This window comes from Pan paniscus, chromosome 9 (assembly GCF_029289425.2).
Source record: "Pan paniscus chromosome 9, NHGRI_mPanPan1-v2.0_pri, whole genome shotgun sequence".
NCBI classification, from domain to species: domain Eukaryota; kingdom Metazoa; phylum Chordata; class Mammalia; order Primates; family Hominidae; genus Pan; species Pan paniscus.
The window spans coordinates 112,530,603-112,550,151 of record NC_073258.2 but is presented as its reverse complement, the minus strand read 5'-3'; the positions used below and the strand labels follow the sequence as shown (position 1 = coordinate 112,550,151).

General features: G+C 41.8%; 1 protein-coding gene across 9 annotated transcripts in view; it reads left to right on the top strand.

The window, feature by feature from the left end:
* ALG9 (ALG9 alpha-1,2-mannosyltransferase) overlaps positions 1 to 19,549 on the top strand; it is a 99,974-nt gene that overhangs the window by 71,060 nt on the left and 9,365 nt on the right. For 6 of the 9 annotated variants that reach the window (XM_008971300.5, XM_008971306.6, XM_034933656.3 and 3 more), the window contains 2 exons: positions 14,343 to 14,461; positions 14,769 to 18,682. In XM_008971300.5, coding sequence (XP_008969548.1) covers positions 14,343 to 14,461; positions 14,769 to 14,806 — 157 coding nt within the window. In that variant the 3' untranslated portion in view covers positions 14,807 to 18,682. Of the gene's footprint in view, positions 1 to 12,292; positions 12,422 to 14,342; positions 14,462 to 14,768; positions 18,683 to 19,549 lie in introns of those variants that run through there. The other 3 variants (XR_010113492.1, XR_010113493.1, XM_055094828.2) reach the window with 2 other exon arrangements.

Here is a 19,549-nt window from a genome sequence, read left to right as displayed (position 1 = left end):
CCACCCATCACTCATCTCCAGTTAGCAGATATTTATTGAACACTGCCAGGCACTATGATAAATCATAGGTAGACAGGGATAAATAACAGTACATACCAGGTCGCTGTCCTCTTGGACCTTACGATACAATGGTGAGGCTGACCTTAAACAAATAGCCACACAAATCAATAGGTAATTACAAAATGTGTTATGTGTTGTAAGAGGAAAGTACAGGGTGTTGCAAGAGGAGTGAGCAGTGGGGAGACACCTGGAGTTTTCCTGGTATGTTCTTAAGTCAGCTGGTTAGGCAGGTTTGGAGATCAGAAAGTATTTACTGAATATCTGGTATGCCCTTGTTATAGAGTTAGATTCTTTTTTATTTTATTTTATTTTTTATTTTTTGAGACGGAGTCTCGCTCTGTCACCCAGACTGGAGTGCAGGGGCATGACCTTGGCTCACTGCAACCTCTGCCTCCTGGGTTCAAGTGATTCTCCTGCCTCAGCCTCCCGAGTAGCTGGGACTACAGGCGCGTGCCACCATGCCTGGCTGATTTTTTGTATTTTTTAGTAGAGACAGGGTTTTACCATGTTAGCCAGGATGGTCTCAATCTCCTGACCTCATGATCCGCCTGCCTCAGCCTCCCAAAGTGCTGGGATTACAGGTGTGAGCCACCACGCCCGGCCTAGAGTTAGATTCTTTAAGGCACATAAAGGAAGTGATTAGACACAGGCTTTTCCCTTGAATAACTTACAACTTTTGCAGGAAGACCTACACATATGAAAACAACTTGAAAATAGTGTTAAGACCATAGAGGCACCAAATCATGTGCTAGAACTTTAAAGAAAGGAGGGACCTGTGGAGATTAGAGTACACTTGGAAGGCTTCCTGAAGGAGGGGGTGCTTGAGCTGAAGAAAAGTAGGATTAAATAAGTACTGGTGGTAAGGAGGGAAGAACCACTTATTTAATTCAAGAAGCAATCATGAGTAAAAGTGGAAAGATATAAAATGCCTGTTGGATGAGGGGCCCATAAGTCAGCATCAAAAAGTTCTATTTACCTCTTTGGCTGGTTTGAATTTGCTTTTATGTAAGGTAATCTATAATGTATCATCCACATCAGAAGTCTTTTGAAAGTAAAAGGGGTCCTGTCCTGGATAAATTGAAATATATGGTCATCTTGCTTTAATGTGACCCGAGTAAAGAGACTTGTTCCAAAAAGCAGGATAGGAGAAAGAAGATACATAGATATATTTTCTTTGTTCCACAGTCCATTTACTATGTGGATTTGCCCATAGTTTACTTATTTGATTTAACTTGCTGACAATTATTATTATTGTGGCCTAGATTGGGCCTCAGCTGTCTGAAAGAGAAGCAATCAGGGTAGTTTGAAGGCAGTACCAGCATGTTTGTTTGTTTGTTTGTTTGTTTAAAAAAAAAAAAAAAGGAATCAGCCGGGCATGGTGGCTCATGCCTGTAATCCCAGCACTTTGGGAGGCCAAGGCGAGCGGATCATGAGGTGAAGAGATTGAGACCATCCTGGCCATAGTGAAACCCTTCTCTACTAAAAATACAAAAATTAGCTGGGCGTGGTGGTGCATGCCTGTAGTCCCAGCTACTCGGGAGGCTGAAGCAGGAGAATCACTTGAACCCGGGAGGTGGAGGTTGCAGTGAGCCGAGATCGCACCACTGCATTCCAGCCTGGTGACAGAGCGAGACTCTCTCAAAACAAAAAAAAAATTATACTGTGAGTTATATGTAATTGGAGTTTCCACTTCAGGGAGTTGCAACCTAAAGATGATTGGGACAATTTTGTGATTGGGGCAAATTTAGGAATTCCACATGTCTGTGAATGTATGAAGAAGCCTGTTGAAATTGTTGCAAGATAAGCAACATCCTTATTGTTGGAGTGATGGAGAAGTACTTACTAAATAAGGCTAAGTGGTGTTAGACCATTTGGGAGAATGGCAGCCCAGATGTTCGTTCACTTCTTTTCCTAATTGGCTGCTTCTTTGCCTTATTAGAGGCCTACAAACCCCAGACCCCATTAGTTTGAGAGAAGATCCAGGCATAAGATCTTAATCACCACGTTCTAGTCCCTGCTCACACAACTAGTACCAGAACTGCAACTTCCATTCCCTGAGTTTGCCATGTCTCTCTGGCTAATTTTATAAAGGTTTATCAAACTCTTAGGATACGGAGTCTAAACTATTTGACAATATCACTTTTTAGACCAGACACATTTGTTACTCTGTGGCTATCTCATATTACATACTTTCTAAAATAAAAGATTTTTTTCTTTGAAGCATGATATAATTGTTACATGAATGAAATAGCTGACAAGTGGGCAGATGTAATGCCTACTCTGAGAGTCCCCAGAGAGGAGTGAAGGGAGAGTGTTGTAATAAATCACCAGCTCAGTGGTGGGTGCCTATCTAAGTGTGCTGAGAGATGTTTGGTTGTGGGAGTCTGGTGGGAAATGCCTCTCCAGGATATTGGAGTTGGCTTCATGAGCAACAGGGCCTGTTTGTAGCTTCGGAAACAAGTTGGGAGGCCCTGTCAGTGCTTTGCACAGCCACTTTCCACCCACTGTCCTCCTTCATTATACGTCCCTTTTGTCTTGCTTGCTCTGCTTTCACCTTTAGTTTGGGGATTGTGAGATTTTATTTTTCTCTATTTTTTTCTTTTTAAGACAAGGTCTCGCTCTGTTGCCCAGGCTAGAGTGCAGTGACACAATCTCTGTTCACTGCAACCTCCACCTCCTGGACTCAAGCCATCCTCCCATCTCGGCCTCCCAAGTAGGTGGGACTACAGGCACGGACTACCACACCTAACTGATTTTTGTGTTTTTTGTAGAGACAGGGTTTCACCATGTTGGCCAGGCAATTATAGATGAAGAGTAAATACAAATAAGGAGTTAGATGTTGAACCTTTAGCTGGTATGGCAGGAGAGGGGCCTTTTCTAGTCAAAGGGCAAGTTGGGGACTGTGCTGATAACATATACGCTTATTATGTTCTTTCAGTGCCTAGCATAGGATTCTCAGTGGCCACTGAACTTTAGCTGTTCTGGGGACTTTACTAAGACCATGGCTCTCCTTTTACCCTCTAAGAGGTGAACCCAGCAGCTCTGAGGCCTACAGAGTCCATTGCACTTATATTCATTTTTGTCCTATGTTGTAGAGAGTAATCTGGTTGAGGGAGCCAGCCCTTAGCTCCAGCATAAGCAGAACTATTTCTCTATGGAAGATAAGACGACTGGAGTGATTACTATAAAGGGCAAATTAGCCAGAAGCATTTGTTCCAGCTATTGCTGTGTAACAGTCATCCATACTTAGTGGCGTAAAACGACAATAGTTGATTATTGTTTCTTCTCGTGGTTCTGGGAGTTGATGGGCTCAACTAGCCAGTTCTTACTCAGGATCTGTAACGCATTAGCCATCAGATAGTGGCTGGGGCTGGAGGCAGCTGAGTGGCTTTCTCACTCATATGTCTGGATGCTGGCTCTTGGCTAGATCTCAGCTGGGGCTGTCAGCCAGAACACCTATGTGTCTTCTTTATGTGGCTTGGGCTTCCTTATAGCATGGTGGCTGACTTCCAAGAGTAAGCATCTCAAGACCTGCATAGTTTTTTATGACCTAGCCTTGGAAGTCACACAGTATCACTTCCTCCTCATTCTGTTCGTTGGCAGCAAGCCAGTTGAATAGCTCATGCTCAAGGGGAAAAGAAGTAGACTTCCCCTGTTGATGGGAGGAGTGTCAAAGAAGTATGGACATGCTTTAAAGCCACTACTTATCTTGCAATGCCGTTCTCCATCCAAATTGGATAAACTTTGAAACTTTTCTTTTTAAAGGTGATTTCTTACAGAAGAGGCATATAGTATATGCAGTAGTCCAGCAGGCTTTTTCCATCTGCAACTTCTTATTACCCAGATGGAAGGGGAGACTCCACCCCATGGCAGAATTTGGTTGCAGGCCAAGTTTGACATGCTTCAGATGGTGCTTCCCTCCTTTGGGTAGAATTAGTTCTCCCTCCTAAGCAGTAATTGAAGTTTTTTGTTTTTTCCCTGTATGTCAATCATGGTGGTGCCCTTAGCTTCCTCAGCGATGCCAAGAATACTGAGAAACAGGAAGAAGAGATCAGAGTTTCTATACTTTGGTATTTATCAACTTTTATTCTCTTATACTTTCTGTTTCACTGTCTATCAGTTTTTGGCTTTTCCTCCTCGTATTCTCCCAGAATACTTTCTTGAGACCCTTCGTCTGGCAGAGCTACCCCAGGCCAGATTTGGCTTCAAAACACATGGTGTTTTGCCATTATTCAGCTGCTTAATCATTAAGATCTGCTGACATTTTAAGAAGAATAAACCTTTTTTCATTTTTCTGAAGCTTAGAGAGTCTGCTTTCCATTGTTGTGAAATGAGTTCTCTAGAAAGAAACCATTTACAGACCATCTGTTCTCTAAGTCCATGCCATAGAAGCTCTCAGGTTTGAAGAGCATGTAACATGTTTTAGGACCACCACTGGTTTTAGCTGGCTTAGCCTAAGCAGGCAGCGTCATCAGAGGTCTTTGTTACAAGTTCCTTGAGAGTTAGAACCACATTACATGTTGATTCTCTACAACTCCTAGCACATTATAGAGTCTTAGAAAATATGTATTGATTGTGTATTTCACATTCTTAAAACTGGATTTATACTAAATAGAAAAAAGATGGTATAAGGTTTTCTTCAGAAGCTTCTGATGCCCTTATTTGGTAAAATAAAGATTATTGAATTATTTTAAGGCATACTCATTGTTTATTTCATCTCTGTAAAGCTTACCAGAATCATTTGCTGATGTGACCCCTAATCCTTCTATTTGTCACATAAAAGAAGCCCAAATGAGGGTCCGAAGAGCAGGGACGAAAACTCTCTCGAACATTAGCATCCTTTCCACAGGACTGATGAATGGGACATAGAGTACCTTTATATCTAAGTAGCTGTGAGATGGGAAAAAAGACTGGTGAAGAGCATTTCTCCGGCAACCTTGATGGGACTGAGGTCAGAAAATGGCCAGTTGCCTAATAGCATTTTTCCCCAGTTCCTCATTCTGAATATTTGCTAAAGATGACTGATCAAAAGGTTATGATGTTATGCCAGATGTTGGCCAAGGCCACAAATCAGTGGAATGATCCACTCTGTATACCAGTCTCACGATGCCACAATTCCAGTTTGTGCCTCAGTAAACTTCCTAATCATTACACATAATGTATTTTTGGAGGTTGCTCCATATAGTCAAAATCATGAATATTTATTGAACATCAAGGGTCTATTGAACATGCCTGCTGAAAGTAAAATATCATACTGGTCACATGGATAATGCTGATTCAGCAAATTCTGTGTAAACGGCCACCTGTGGGGTATATTGTCATTATACAATTATGGGACCTTTTGCAGTATATTTTCTTTAGCAACACGCCTTCCATGCCCCCTTGCACTCTGACATCCCATGAGCCACCACAGCCCCCCAGCTCCCCACTCTAGACTTCTGCTTTGCTCTGCCCCACGTAATGGCTTTAGGATTGAATTGCTTAGGAAGAGAACAGAAAAAATAACTTTAGATTATTTTTGATATTTCCTTTTCCTTGTGGAAGATGAATATTGTAAGAAGGGTGGGAGGTAAACCAGATGCTCTGGTTTAAGAGTCAGAGCATAGGCGCTCATTCATTCACAGACTATTTATTGAGGACTTTCTGTGGCACTTTCCTAAAAACTAGAGATAGAGCAGTTAGATGAAATTCCATCCTCAAGGGACTGGTGGAGTATAACATACAGCATGGAACTCCTCTTTTGGATAACAGGGTTGTAAGTCACCTTTGCATTAGTTACCATTAGAATAATGTCTCTCACCACATTTCCTGTTAAAAACTATTAAATAACAGTCACATTTTTGCTCCATACCACCTTTTTGAGATGTGCTTAAATTGCTTGATATGGAACTATAGGTTGACTATCACTAAGTCTTGAAGGAATTCTGAGATTCTCTTCAGAACTGAAGATAGCTGCAAAAGCCAAGTTCTGCACTAAAGGTTGTAGAAAATCTCTCACTGAAAGGTGAGCTACAATGCAAGAGAGAAAGAAACTAGCTTGAAAAAGCTGCGGCTGGAAAGATAACTGGCAGTGGGCTTAGATTACAGGTTTACAGGGGATATTAATGCTTGGATGGATGGATGGATGGATAGATAGATAGATAGGTAGATAGAGAAGAGAAAAACAAAGAAAGAGAGGAGAAGAGAAGAGAGGAGAAGGAAGACAGGACAAGATGTGGGCCAGGCATGGTGGCTCATGCCTGCAGTCCCACTATTTGGGAGGCTGAGGCCACAGGATTGCTTGAAGCTTTAAGACCATCCTGGGCAACATAGTGAGACTCTGTCTCTATAAATAATAATAATGATAATAAATTAGCTGGGTGTGGTGGCACATACCTGTAGTCCCATTACTCTGGAGACAGATCAGGGAGGATCACTTGAACCCAGGAGGTCGAGGCTGCAGTGACTTGTGATCATGCCACTGCACTCCAGCCTGGGCAACAGAGCAAGATCCTGTCTTTTAAAAGAGAAAGAAAACCTGGATACTAGGATGTTTTCTTTTTAAAATGAAAAATTGACCCAGCATTTCCATTTGTGCCTGCTGAACTGGTGACATCAGGGACTGGCAGCCAGTCATTCATTGACGTCAGCAAGAGCAGATTTAAATCTCCACCGCCGAATGCTCCTCAGCCCTGATAGATAGGGCCAGTAATTGAATTAGAAAACATTCTGAGCCATGAGCTAATTATGCTGTGCAGGCAATTGCTTTGCCCAGATCTGTTTCATCCTTGAATCACTTGAGTGACTTTCTCACTGGGAGGGGAAGTATTTCAGTTTCCATGATAGAGGCACATATTTATGTCTCCCTGAATCACGCTGCCTGTGCTGCCCTAGGGCAGTACTTTGGCATTTCACTTTATTACAGACATTATTGTATGAGTTTTGATAGGCATTAGTGTTGTCTGTGAATCAGTCTGATCTTTGTTTCCATGTGTATAAATGTGTGCATGCACATGTCATTCCAGTGCACAACTGGTCTTTCCTTTTTTTTTTTTTTTTTTTTTGAGCTGGAGTCTCACTCTGTCACCCAGGCTGGAGTGCAGTGGCGCGATCTCGGCTCACTGCAAGCTCCGCCTCCCGGGTTCATGCCATTCTCCTGCCTCAGCCTCCCAAGTAGCTGGGACTACAGGCACCTGCCACCATGCCTGGCTAATTTTTTGTATTTTTAGTAGAGACGGGGTTTCACCATGTTAGCCAGGATGGTCTTGCTCTCCTGACCTTGTGATCCGCCCGCCTCGGCCTCCCAAAGTGCTGGGATTACAGGCGTGAGCCACCATGCTCGGCCCGCTCTTTCCTTTTATAAAGGCAAATTACCAATTTGATTTCCTTTTTTCAATAAAAATACAATATAACAATTCAAAATGCCCCAGTTATGCTTAGTATATTAAAGCTTTTGATGATAAAATAATCTAGAACAGCAGCTGGAATGTTAGAAATGAAGAATTCAAGCCAGCTTGTTCTTTTGGTTAAAAAGAAAATCACAGGCCGTGTGCAGTGACTCATACCTGTAATCCTAGCACTTTGGGAGGCCAAGGTGGGAGGATTGCTTGAGCCCGGGAGTTTGAGACTAGTCTGGGCAACATAGTATGACCCCGTCGCTGCAAAAAGTAAAAAATTAGCTGGGAATGGTGGCACACACCTTAGTCCCAACTACTCAGGAGGCTAAGGTGGGAGGATCACTTGAACCCTTGAGGTCAAGGCTGCAGTGAGCTGGGATCACACTACTACACTCCAGCCCAGGTGAAAGAGTGAGATCCTGTCTCAAAAGAAAAAAAAGAAATTACAATATATTCCCATCCCAGCTTAGAGGTGAGAATGGGCCTAAGCATATATTGGCTGCTTTCTGATTCCATCTTCTGGAAGAAATTAGTTAGTGGCTTTGTGTGTTATAGATAGATAATGCTATTAAAGATCACAGCCAGAATCTGCAGGAGAAAAGGAGGTTTGTCTTCTGAAGGATTTTTTTCCAGTGCCACACTCTGATGTTAAATAGATCCTTCTTAGCTTTTCCTTCTATGTAATTCTCACCTTTTTTGTAGTTTTGTGTTCTGTCTTAACTAGAAATGCCTCCTTATTTCCTGAATACATTATTTAGAATTTGATGCTGAATTTCTTGTGATTGATTATGCACTGAGGGAGCTTGGCAAATCAGGATGTTTCTTGGATCTCATGATGTAGCTAAGTCAGACCCATGTTTGTCCTTAGCAAGATGGTTATTCCAAACCACAAATTCACTTGGACTTTGAATTCCTCATTGAGAGTGGGAGGAACCATCATTGTGTTCCTGGCATTTAACTCATTGCTTAACATGGAGCTCATTCACTTGTAGTTAAACTAAATTGAATTAAACTCATATCTCATATGTGTGATATCCCTCTCTCGCTGTCTTCAGCAGTCCATCCATTCATCCTTCCTTCCATCCATCCAACATTTGTTTTTCAGCATTTACTATATGCCAGGCACATGTTGGCAGATAAAACAGACATGGCCCCTAGAATGTGGGTGTGTTTTGTGGGGGAGGGCAGATAATAAACTAGTTAACCAACAAATAAATAATACAAATTGTGAATTGTAGAATGAAGAAACACACAGGTGCACTGAGAGAAAAGAAGTGAGAGGTGGAAACCTAGGGTTTCCTAGGATTGTTGGAAGACCTCTCAAAGGAGGTTTTTTTTTTTTTTTCCTGAGACGGAGTCTCGCCCTGTCACCCAGGCTGGAGTGCAGTGGCACAATCTTGGCTCACTGCAACCTCCACCTCCCGGGTTCAACCGATTCTCCTGCCTCAGCCTCCCAAATAATTGGGATTACAGGCGCACGCCACCACAGCCAGCTAATTTTGTATTTTTAGGGGTTTCACCATGTTGGCCAGACTGGTCTCGAACTCCTGACCTCAAGTGATTCACCCGCCTTGGCCTCCCAAAGTGCTGGGATTACAGGCGTAAGCCACTGTGTCTGGCCAAAGGAGGTAACTTTTAAGCTGAGACTTTAAAAATGAGATGGACTCAGTCATGAGAAAAACAGGGTGGAAGAGTGTTCCTGGCTGAGGCAACAGCATATGCAAAGGCTCTAAGGTAGGAGGAACTTGTATTTTTGAAGAACTGAAAAGGACCTGGTGTGGCCGGAGTGTAGAGGTCCGGGAGGAAGATTGCAGAAGGTGAGGTGGAACAATCAGGCAAGGGCTAGATCTCCTAGGGCTTTGTAGGCAATGAGAGAGTTTGGGATTTATTCAGCCCACCTCTAGTTGCTGCTGAATGCACAGAGTATTTAACCTGAGATGCCTGTAGATTTGGTTATGGTTAGACAAGTTGCTTTTCCTGCTTAGCGTACCTTGGAATATTGGATGAATAAAATGAAATGATGTGCTACATGTTTATTAAATGCTGCTTATACACTTACCTACCCAGCCCTCAGCATTTGACCTCCCGCCTGAATGTTTGCATTATCACTTTGAACTTCTGTGTCAGCTGTTTAGAATTTACCATATGCTAAGTTATGATGATGTATCATTCATAATCTGTTTCTACCCAATTAGCTTATTAGCCCTTTGAGAAGAGAGACTTATATATCTTCAGAGCCAGCACACAAATGCTTACATATAGTAGGCACATTGATTTTTTTGTTTGATTGCTTTTTGTTTTTGAAAATCGAAGGTTTCCTTTATTTAAAAATTTGTCTACTGGTTTTAAAACATTATTATAAGTAATAAATTTATCTACTCATATATATTTGAAATTTTTAATCATAGCAAATGGAAAACCAAGTAGATTGTTTGTGAAACAAGCAAATAAATGAATAACATGGTGTAAAGTACAAAGTAAAAGTCCTCTGCTCTATCATAGAGACTGCATAATTTTTGTTTTAATTGGTACTGCTAAAACTGCCTTTCTAAGTGGCTATGCAGGCTTACACTTTCACTGGCAATATCTGTTTCCTGATTCCTCATCAGTGTTTGAGACTGTCAGGCTTTTTAACTTTTCCAAACCTGATTATTGAAAATTGTGTCTAGTCTTGCATTTCCCTGATTCCTGGTAAGATTGATCATTATTTCATGTTTATCAACCATTTGCATTTCTCTTCTGTAATCATATCTTTTGTCATTTTTTCCTGTGGAATTGTCTTACTGATCGCAGGAACAGTTTATATAGTCTAGATGCAAATCTTCTGGTACATATATTGCATTTTCTCCCAATCTCTTTTATTTTTTACCTTTGTTTTAGCTTGCCTTTTGAACTCAACAATAATGCATAGTAGTCCTTCTTCTATTTCAGTCCAGCCACTTATTTTTTAAATTTTTTTATTTTTCAGAAATGCGGTTTTGCTGTGTTTGCCCAGGTTGCCCTTGAACTCCTGGGCCCAAGCAATTCTTTCATGTACCCAGGATTACAGGAACATACCACAACACCTGCCTAGTCTGTGTTTTATTTTGTTTTGTTTTGTTTTTGAGACAGAGTCTTGCCTCATCACCCAGGCTGGAGTGCAGTGGCGCAATCTTGGTTTACTACAAGCTCCATCTCCAGGTTCAATTCTCCTGCCTCAGCCACCTGAGTAGCTGAGATTAAAGGCACCCGCCACCATGCCCAGCTAATTTTTGTATTTTTAGTAGAGACAGGGTTTCACCATGTTGGCCAGGCTGGTCTTGAGCTCCTGACCTCAAGTGAGCCACCGCGCCCAGCTGCTAGTTAGTGTTTTTGATGATAATATATCCCCAGTGCAGACCAAGATAGTTTTTTTATTATTATTCTTTTTTTTTCTCTTTTATTCACACCTAGTGATCAGGAAATTTTTTTTTCCAACTCCTGAGTGGAATCAGAATAAGATCATTTTCTGAAATTACCAGAAAATTTTTTTGAACATGATCAGCCTACCAGGAAAATAGTCATCACCACTTACTATCTCAGTCCAATTGACCCTCTTTGTTTTCTATATTTTTAAGTTTTTTTTTTTTTTTGAGACAGAGTCTCCCTCTGTCACCTAGGCTGGAGTGCAGTGGCACAGTCTCGGCTCACTGCAACTTCTACCCCCCAGGTTCAAGCCATTCTCCTACCTCAGCGTCCCGAGTAGCTGGGATTACAGGTGCGCTGTTATTTTTGTACTTTTAGTAGAGACGGGGTTTCACCATCTTGGCCAGGCTGGTCTTGAACTCCTGACCTCGGTGGCCTCGGCCTCCCAAAGTGCTGGGATTACAGGCATAAGCCACCGCGTCCAACCTATTTTTAAGTTATTTTATAGGCTGGGTACGGTGGCTCATGCCTGTAATCCTGACACTTTGGGAGGCTGAGGCAGGTGGATTGCTCGAGCCCAGGAGTTCAAGGCCAGCCTGGACAACATAATGAAACCCCATCTCTACAAAAGATAAAAAATTAGCCAGGCACACCTGTAGCCCAGCTACTCAGGAAGCTGAGGTGGGAGGATTGCTTGAGCTCAGGAGGTGAAGGCTGCAGTGAACTATGATCATGCCACTGCACTCTAGCTTGGGCAACAGAGCGAGACCCTGTCTCAAAATAAATAAATAAAAATAAGTATAATTTATCTTTGGAAGACTCTAAAAAGAATAAAATTACGAACTACCAATCCTCCCAAATAGTAAGGAATTGCTACAAAAAGAAAGTAAAAACCTGGGACAGGCGAGGTCGCTTGCGCCTGTAATCCCAACAGTTTGGGAGACCGAGGCAGGAGGATTGCTTGAGCCCAGGAGTTCAAGGCCAGCCTGGGCAAAATAGTGAGACCCTGTCTCTTGGGGAAAAAAAAAAAAAAAGAAAGTTGAAAACTAAAATTGGGTCCACTGGACCCTGAGGTTATACTAAGGACTGAGTTGACCAGAAATATACAATGACTATATTAATGAAGCTTTTATTGTAGAGTCAACTAGAATGGAAATTACACTTGTTAGTTTTGTACTTTCTTTACTAAAGCTTGTAGGAGTTTGCTCTATTTTGCATCTTTCTGTTCTACCCTTTACCCTTCACCTTATTTGTGCAGTGTAGATGAAAAGAGTAACTTTTTTTTTTTTTGGACAATGTCTCACTCTGTCACCCAGGCTGGAGTGTAGTGGCATGATCACAGCTCACTGCAGCCTCAACCTCCTGGGCTTATGGGCTCATACCATACTACCAGCTCAGACTTCAGAATAGCTGGGACTGCGGGTGCGTGCCACCCTGCCAGGCTAATTTTTAAACATTTTTTGTAAACACAGGTCTCACTTTGTTGCCCAGGCTGGGCTCAAACTCCTGGGCTCAAGCAATCCTCCCACCTCAGCCTCTCAAAATATTGGGATTACAGGCCTGAGCCACCGTGCCTGGCCATTAACTTCTCCTTGACTGGGGTAGGTGCTTCCTCTTCCTGTTCATTTTATTTATAGGAGCCCTGCTTTGTCTCATGTCTCTTCTGCAAACCTCCTTTCTCTATCAAAGCCCTTGATAGAGTTCACTGTTGAAGTGAAGTGAATCTTACAGAGCACAGGGCACTGCCAGCGTCCTAGTTGGGAAGAATCTCTAAGAGGTGTGCATGCCAAGCACAGTGTCATTGTGTGCAGGCATTGTAGGAGTCTGCCAAACCCAAGGGTAGGCTGCCAGTACAAATGCCACGTTGACATGACATTTACAAGTTTAGAATTTGGAAAAGGACTGCCAGTGGAGCACCTTCAGCTACCTCATTCAGGATGGCAGTAACTAGGCCAACTTTTGATTTTCAGACTCAGAAATCAGAGTCAGGAAGTAATACTCCATACAGAATTTAAAACTATCACTACAACTTTTTCTAGGAAATGATAAATCCTGTTAGTCTATTCCTGGGATGCATGATAAACCATAATGGTTAAGAGTACAGACTCTGGAATCAAACCTGGATTTGAATGAGGCCTCTGTCACTTACTGTGTAACCCTGAGCAAGTTGAAGCCTTAATTTCCCTTTTATAAAATAGGGATAATAATGCCACTTCCTCACAGGATTATCAAACGGATTAAATAATATATTTATTTTTATTTTTTATTTTTTTAATTTATTTTTTGGCCAGGTGCGGTGGCTCACGCCTGTAATCCCAACACTTTGGGAGGCCGAGGCAGGCGGATCACGAGGTCAGGAGATCAAGACCACCCTGGCTAACATGGTGAAACCCCATCTCTACTAAAAAATACAAAAAAATTAGCCGGGCGTGGTGGTGGGTGCCTGTAATCCCAGCTACTCAGGAGGCTGAGGCAGGAGAATGGCGTGAACCCGGGAGGCAGAGCTTGCAGTGAGCTGAGATCGCACCACGGCACTCCAGCCTGGGTGACAGAGCAAGACTCTGTCTCAAAAAAAGAAATAAAATAATTTTAAAAAAATTTATTTTTATTGAGATAGGGTCTCGCTCTGTCACCCAGGCTGGAGTGCAGAGGCATGATCTTGGTTCACTGCAACTTCCACCTCCCGGGTTCAAGCAATTCTCCTGTCTCAGCCTCCCAAGTAGCTGGGATTACAGGCATGCACCACCATGCCTGGCTAATTTTTTTGTATTTTTAATAGAGACAGAGTTTCACCATGTTGGTCTGGCTGGTCTCGAACTCCTGACCTCAGATGATCTGCCTGCCTCGGCCTCCGAAAGTGCTGGAATTAGAGGCGTGAGCCAGTGCACCCGGCCGATAATATATTTAAAAGTATAAGCACTTTTCACATTCTTCAGAAATTCATGAGAAATTTAGGTTTTCAGTTCTTATATTTCAGTAATAAGTAGATATATTATAATTTACCAGGGACATGTTGTCACAACATGAACTTGTGTTTAGACTCTTTCCTTGACTTAGACAATACTGGAACACTATGCACAGGTACCCAGGATGTAGTTTTCTTGCCCTTCCCAGGAAAACTTAGAGCTGGAGTCCAGGTCATTTGAGTACTTGGCATCTCTACAGTTTCTTAGATGCAGAAACCATTTTGGTGTTAAGAATTCATTTCAGCAATAGAAGTCCTTTGATTGACCTGGAATTTTTCTATGGCACATTCTAATGCAAAATGAAGACCTAGAGCTATTCTGAAGGATATACTGTGGCTTATTAGGGACAATAATAAATTTTCGTTTAGGTGACAAGGTACTCGGCCTTGATTAAGTCTTTTATCGTGATCTAGTACCGAAGTAATAGGCTTTTCTGTGCCACTCGAATAAAATATAATCCTTACTACAGATTAGTTTATTTATTTTAATCACATTTAGTACCATTAGTAAATTCTCCCAAGTGATAAAATTCTTTTTTTTAACCCTTGTTTTTCAGATCTTCAAAGCTGCTGCGGGCATTCTATGTCCCCTTCCTGTCAGATCAGTATACAGTGTATGTAAACTACACCATCCTCAAACCCCGGAAAGCAAAGCAAATCAGGAAGAAAAGTGGAGGTTAGCAACACACCTGTGGCCCCAAAGGACAACCATCTTGTTAACTATTGATTCCAGTGACCTGACTCCCTGCAAGTCATCGCCTGTAACATTTGTAATAAAGGTCTTCTGACATGAATACTGGAATCTGGGTGCTCTGGGCTAGTCAAAGTCTATTTCAAAGTCTAATCAAAGTCACATTTGCTCCCTGTGTGTGTCTCTGTTCTGCATGTAAACTTTTTGCAGCTAGGCAGAGAAAGGCCCTAAAGCACAGATAGATATATTGCTCCACATCTCATTGTTTTTCCTCTGTTCAATTATTTACTAGACCGGAGAAGAGCAGAACCAACTTACAGGAAGAATTGAAAATCCTGGTACTGGATGGCTGTGATAAGCTGTTCTCCACACTCTGGCCTGGCATGTGAGAACTAGCAAGCCTCTCTTAGGCCATATGGGCTTCTCCACCAAAGCTGTTTGGCAGCTCCTAGCAGACCTTCTTGTTGAAATCCTCGTGCTGAAAATGAACACAGCCTAGTTGCCAACCCACATGTCCTTTTCACCTCCAGCAAGACTAAGCTTCTTTAAAGCACTTCACAGGACTAGGACCCTGTCCTGGAGCTATCTCAGGAAAAAGGTGACCATTTGAGGAACTGTGACCTAATTTTATTATAATGATGCCTCTAATTTTCATTTCCTTTACAACCAACTGTAACTATAAGGTTGTATTGCTTTTTTGTTCAGTTTTAGCATGCTGTTTTTTGAATTCTAGACTCCTCCATGTGAAGATATCAACAGACAAAACTACAACTGTATAGGACATATTTGGAGAAAATTCTATCAATTGATACATTTGGATGACATCACATTTTTAAGTAATGTAATCTGAGGCCACTGCTGAGGAAATTAAGAATTTTCCTTTTTTTTTAACCACCCCCAGTGAAAAGGATCAGTGTATATTTATAGCACCTATTTTTTAGTTCTGTCTGTTGTGAGGCACATCCTGCATGGGGCACTTCTAGTCAAATAGGCAATGATAAGGACCTAATTAAAATGTGATAAGTGTATACTATTACTTTAAAAGCCTTTACAGTCAGTGCTTCAGTTTACAAGGCACTTTCACAGCATCTCGTTTGATCCTCACAGTCACAACATGTGGTAGACAAGGCAGGTGATTTTTATCCCCATTTTACAGATAAGGAAACAGGCTGCAGGTGGGGAGTGAGGGGAGGTAAAGATAGTTAGTTGCCTAAGGTCACACAGCCAGTAAGTAATAGAGCTGGGACTGGAACCCAGGTTTCCTTACTCTCATCTATTGCTCCTCCATATTCCTCACTCAACCATGAAAACATTACTTGAAAGGACTGATGAGGTTAACCAGAGACCTAACTGATATTGTAACTTTCTATTTTAAGGAAGAATTGTGTCTGTATTTGAGTTCTTTGGAGCCTCCAGTCTGCCTGTGTGTTAGACCAGCACAGCAGTGCTGTGTGATGCAGCCTGACCTGTGGCAGGAAAGTAGTGCTTCTGTTTGGAAGTCATGTTCTTTTGCAGCCACACAGGATCCAAATATCAGTACTATTCCTGTAGTCAATCTGGGGTCACATTATAGGTGCCTTATTTCCCTAAGGGTAACTGATCTGAATATCTGCAAATAGGATGAATCTATTTTTCAGAAGTTCCATCTTTCATTTTTCTTTTTTTTTTGAGACAGAGTCTCATTCTGTCACCCATGCTGGAGTGCAGTGGCGCGATCTCGGCTCACTGCAACCTCTGCCTCCCAGGTTGAAGCAATTCTCATGCCTCAGCCACCCGAGTAGCTGGGATTAACAGGCATGCGCCATCATGCCCTGCTAATTTATGTATTTTTAGTAGAGTTGGAGTTTCACCATGTTGGCCAGGCTGGTCTTGGACTCCTGACCTCAGGTCATCCACCCGCCTCAGCCTCCCAAAGTGCTGGTATTACAGGCGTGAGCCACCGCACCCAGCCCCATCTTTCATTTTCAAAGAGAAGGGCATTCTAATAGGAACTGGTGCCAAGAGCGAAGAAAAGAAGTGATAACAGAAGAAATGGCTAGTTACAATATTAAAAAGCTCCTCTTTGAGATCTCCTCTGCAGGAATATCAGAGACGGAGTTGAAGTGCTGGAGAGGTAATAGGTCTAGACAGTACAGAACAATAACTGGGGAGTGTGTGAAGATAGACTGGGCTCCCCCTTGCTTGAAAGATCTCTGGCATTTAATTCTCAATTCTTGATTACTATTTTCCAGTGTAAAACTAGCGCATATGATCTGACTACAGGACAGAGAATTGTAAGTGAAACATTTGCCTTACTTGCAGTAATAATGTGCTGTTCTTCACAGTAGCTAAGGCCCTCTATGTTTCGCAGAGGTAAATAAGAATCCAGGAATGGAGGTCCATCTGTGATGAATGGCTTTTTTCTAATCAAAGTAGTATAATGCTGTTTTATCTGTTTTGTCATCTTGTTTTTTTTTTTTTTTTAAAAAAAAACAAAACCTTAATTATAATATAGCACAAAGAAAGGCCAGGACTGATGCAGGGATTCCTTGGAAATATCAGTTCCTATCACTTTTAAAACCTGATTTTGGATCTCTCTGTTCTATGTATGTCTTTAGTGAGAGCACAATACATGGCAGAACGCTGTGCCAAATGTTATAGGTAAGGAATATAGAAATGAATGTTTTTTGTTGTGAAGGTGTTTTCATGTGATATTTTATAAACACATTTTTAAAAATCTCCATCACTTTTTAGTATAGGAAGGATAGCTTTGCCTGGGAAAAACAGTTTCAACACACCTGCTCAGAGTAGCACTTCTCCCTCAAAAAAGCAGTGTTCAGCCTGCACTGACTGTTCTGCTTGCCAAAAGGAGGAAGCATGCAAGATACTTATTTCTCCATAGATTGTGGAGTATAGAGGGATGTGGGACTACAGATTATTATTATTTTTTCCCCGAGACAGAGTCTTGCTCTGTCGCCCAGGTTGCAGCACAATGGCACGACCTCAGCTCACTGCAACCTCTGTCTCCCGGGTTCAAGCAATTCTCCTGCTTCAGCCTCCTGAGTAGCTGGGATTACAGGCACACACCACCACCGCACTCAGCTAATTTTTGTATTTTTAGTAGAGGTGGGGTTTTACCATGTTGGCTAGGCTGGTCTTAAACTCCTGACCTTGTAATCATCCCGCCTCGGCCTCCTAAAGTGCTAGGATTACAGGCATGAGCCACCGCACCTGGCCCAGATAATTTTTAATAGCCTTTGATCATGGGGTGAGTGAGGGAGTAGGTATACTTGGCAAATGCGTGGTTCTCTGATTTCTAGCTCTAAAGCAGCCTTATCTGAATCCCCAAATCTTGTGATGCTGAGTACCATTACTGAACCAGTCTGCGCGGTAGGCATCTATTACCAAAATTTACCTCCTACCTGGTAGGTGTCATCTGATAAGAAAGAAGACAGGTTATTTTAATTTTTTGAGATAATCACAGAAAATTGCAGCCCATACTCTTTATTACCGAATTCAAGTTTGGAAATAGACCCTTTGTTTTAAATCATGATGGGTCTTTATCCCAATCATTTATCTGGGTCATTTTTCCAACTTTGGAGTTCTAGGAAAGAACCTTGAAAACCTGATATGATTCTGCAGCATGAGGTCTACGGTGACCATTTGGGCAAAGCTCCAGTGGCAATCATTTATTGTGTTTTGCATTTCCTGGGATTTACTGAAATAAGAATTCACTGTGATTATGTAGTCTTCTGGCTAGTATCAGGCAGCTCTGCTTTTAATTTGGTTAATTTTATTTTCTCTGAAGAGGGAGAAGAGGTACAATTTAATCTTGGCCTCCACAAGCATATTAAAGCTCACGTGTTAATCAGTGCATTCTTATGCTCCTACATTAAATGCCTTGGGTAAATGGATAAATGGACATGTGCCCAGCTTTAATTTTTTTTGCAACAGAAAGATCGGACTTCCGTATGGCATCGTTGGATTTCAGAGGCTTTCTGGTGTATCTGTAAATCTGAATGTTGCCTTTACTTCTGCCAGTCTGTATAACCAGGTGATTCATGCTGCAAATGAAATCAGGAAGCAGTAAAGTGTTAAAGCAAGAGTATTGTCCAATTCACTTGTCTTCCTGATCCTTGTACTTTATTTCACGTGTCGGTGTTTACATTACATACTTATATTTCCTGTGAAAGAAAGAGTTAAATAAATTGTAGCAGTTTGATTTTCTTTTTCTTAATGTGACATTTTCTCTTTTGCTTTTAAATCTTTCTTGGAAATTGGAAACTGAAGGAGTTCAAGTCCTTTCTCCCTGACTCCAGCCCTATTCCTCAGTGTGGAGACCTGCCTTCTACAGGCCAAATATCCCAGAATGTTTATTCTGAAAACTTTAGAAGAAGACTTTGGGAAACCCAGTGAGGATTAGTTTTATTTTAACTATGTTAAAACCACGCACAGTAGGAATTAATATATGGGCCAGGCATAGTGGCTCACGCCTGTAATCACAGCACTGTGGGATGCCGAGACGGGTGGATCATTTGAGGTCAGGAGTTCGAGACCAGCCTGACCAACATGGTGAAACCACGTCTCTACTAAAAATACAAAATAGCTGGGCGTAGTGGCGCATGCCTGTAATCCCAGCTACTTGGGAGGCTGAGGCAGGAGAATCACTTGAACCTGGGAGGTGGAGGTTGCAGTGAGCCAAGATTGCACCATTCTACTCCAGCCTGGGCAACAAGAGCGAGACTCCATCTAAAAAAAATAATAATAAAAAATGAATAAAAATTAAAAGGAATTACTCAATACATGAACATTGTACCTAAAAGAGATGAAGTCCTGGATCCATCTTAAGTTTTTGGAATGAGAATCACTGGACTGTGAGAGTCTAATTTTCTTAGAAATCTTAATCCAGTTATATCTAACACTTAGGTAATTTCCCCCTTTGTTGGGGTTGTCAGAAGGAATAAATTTTTTTTAATTTTTATATTTTAGAAATGGCATGTGTTACATTGTTCAGGCTGGCCTTAAACAACAAACAGTCCTCCTGCCTCAACCTCTTAAGTAGCTAGGACTACAGGCATGCACCACTGCACCCAG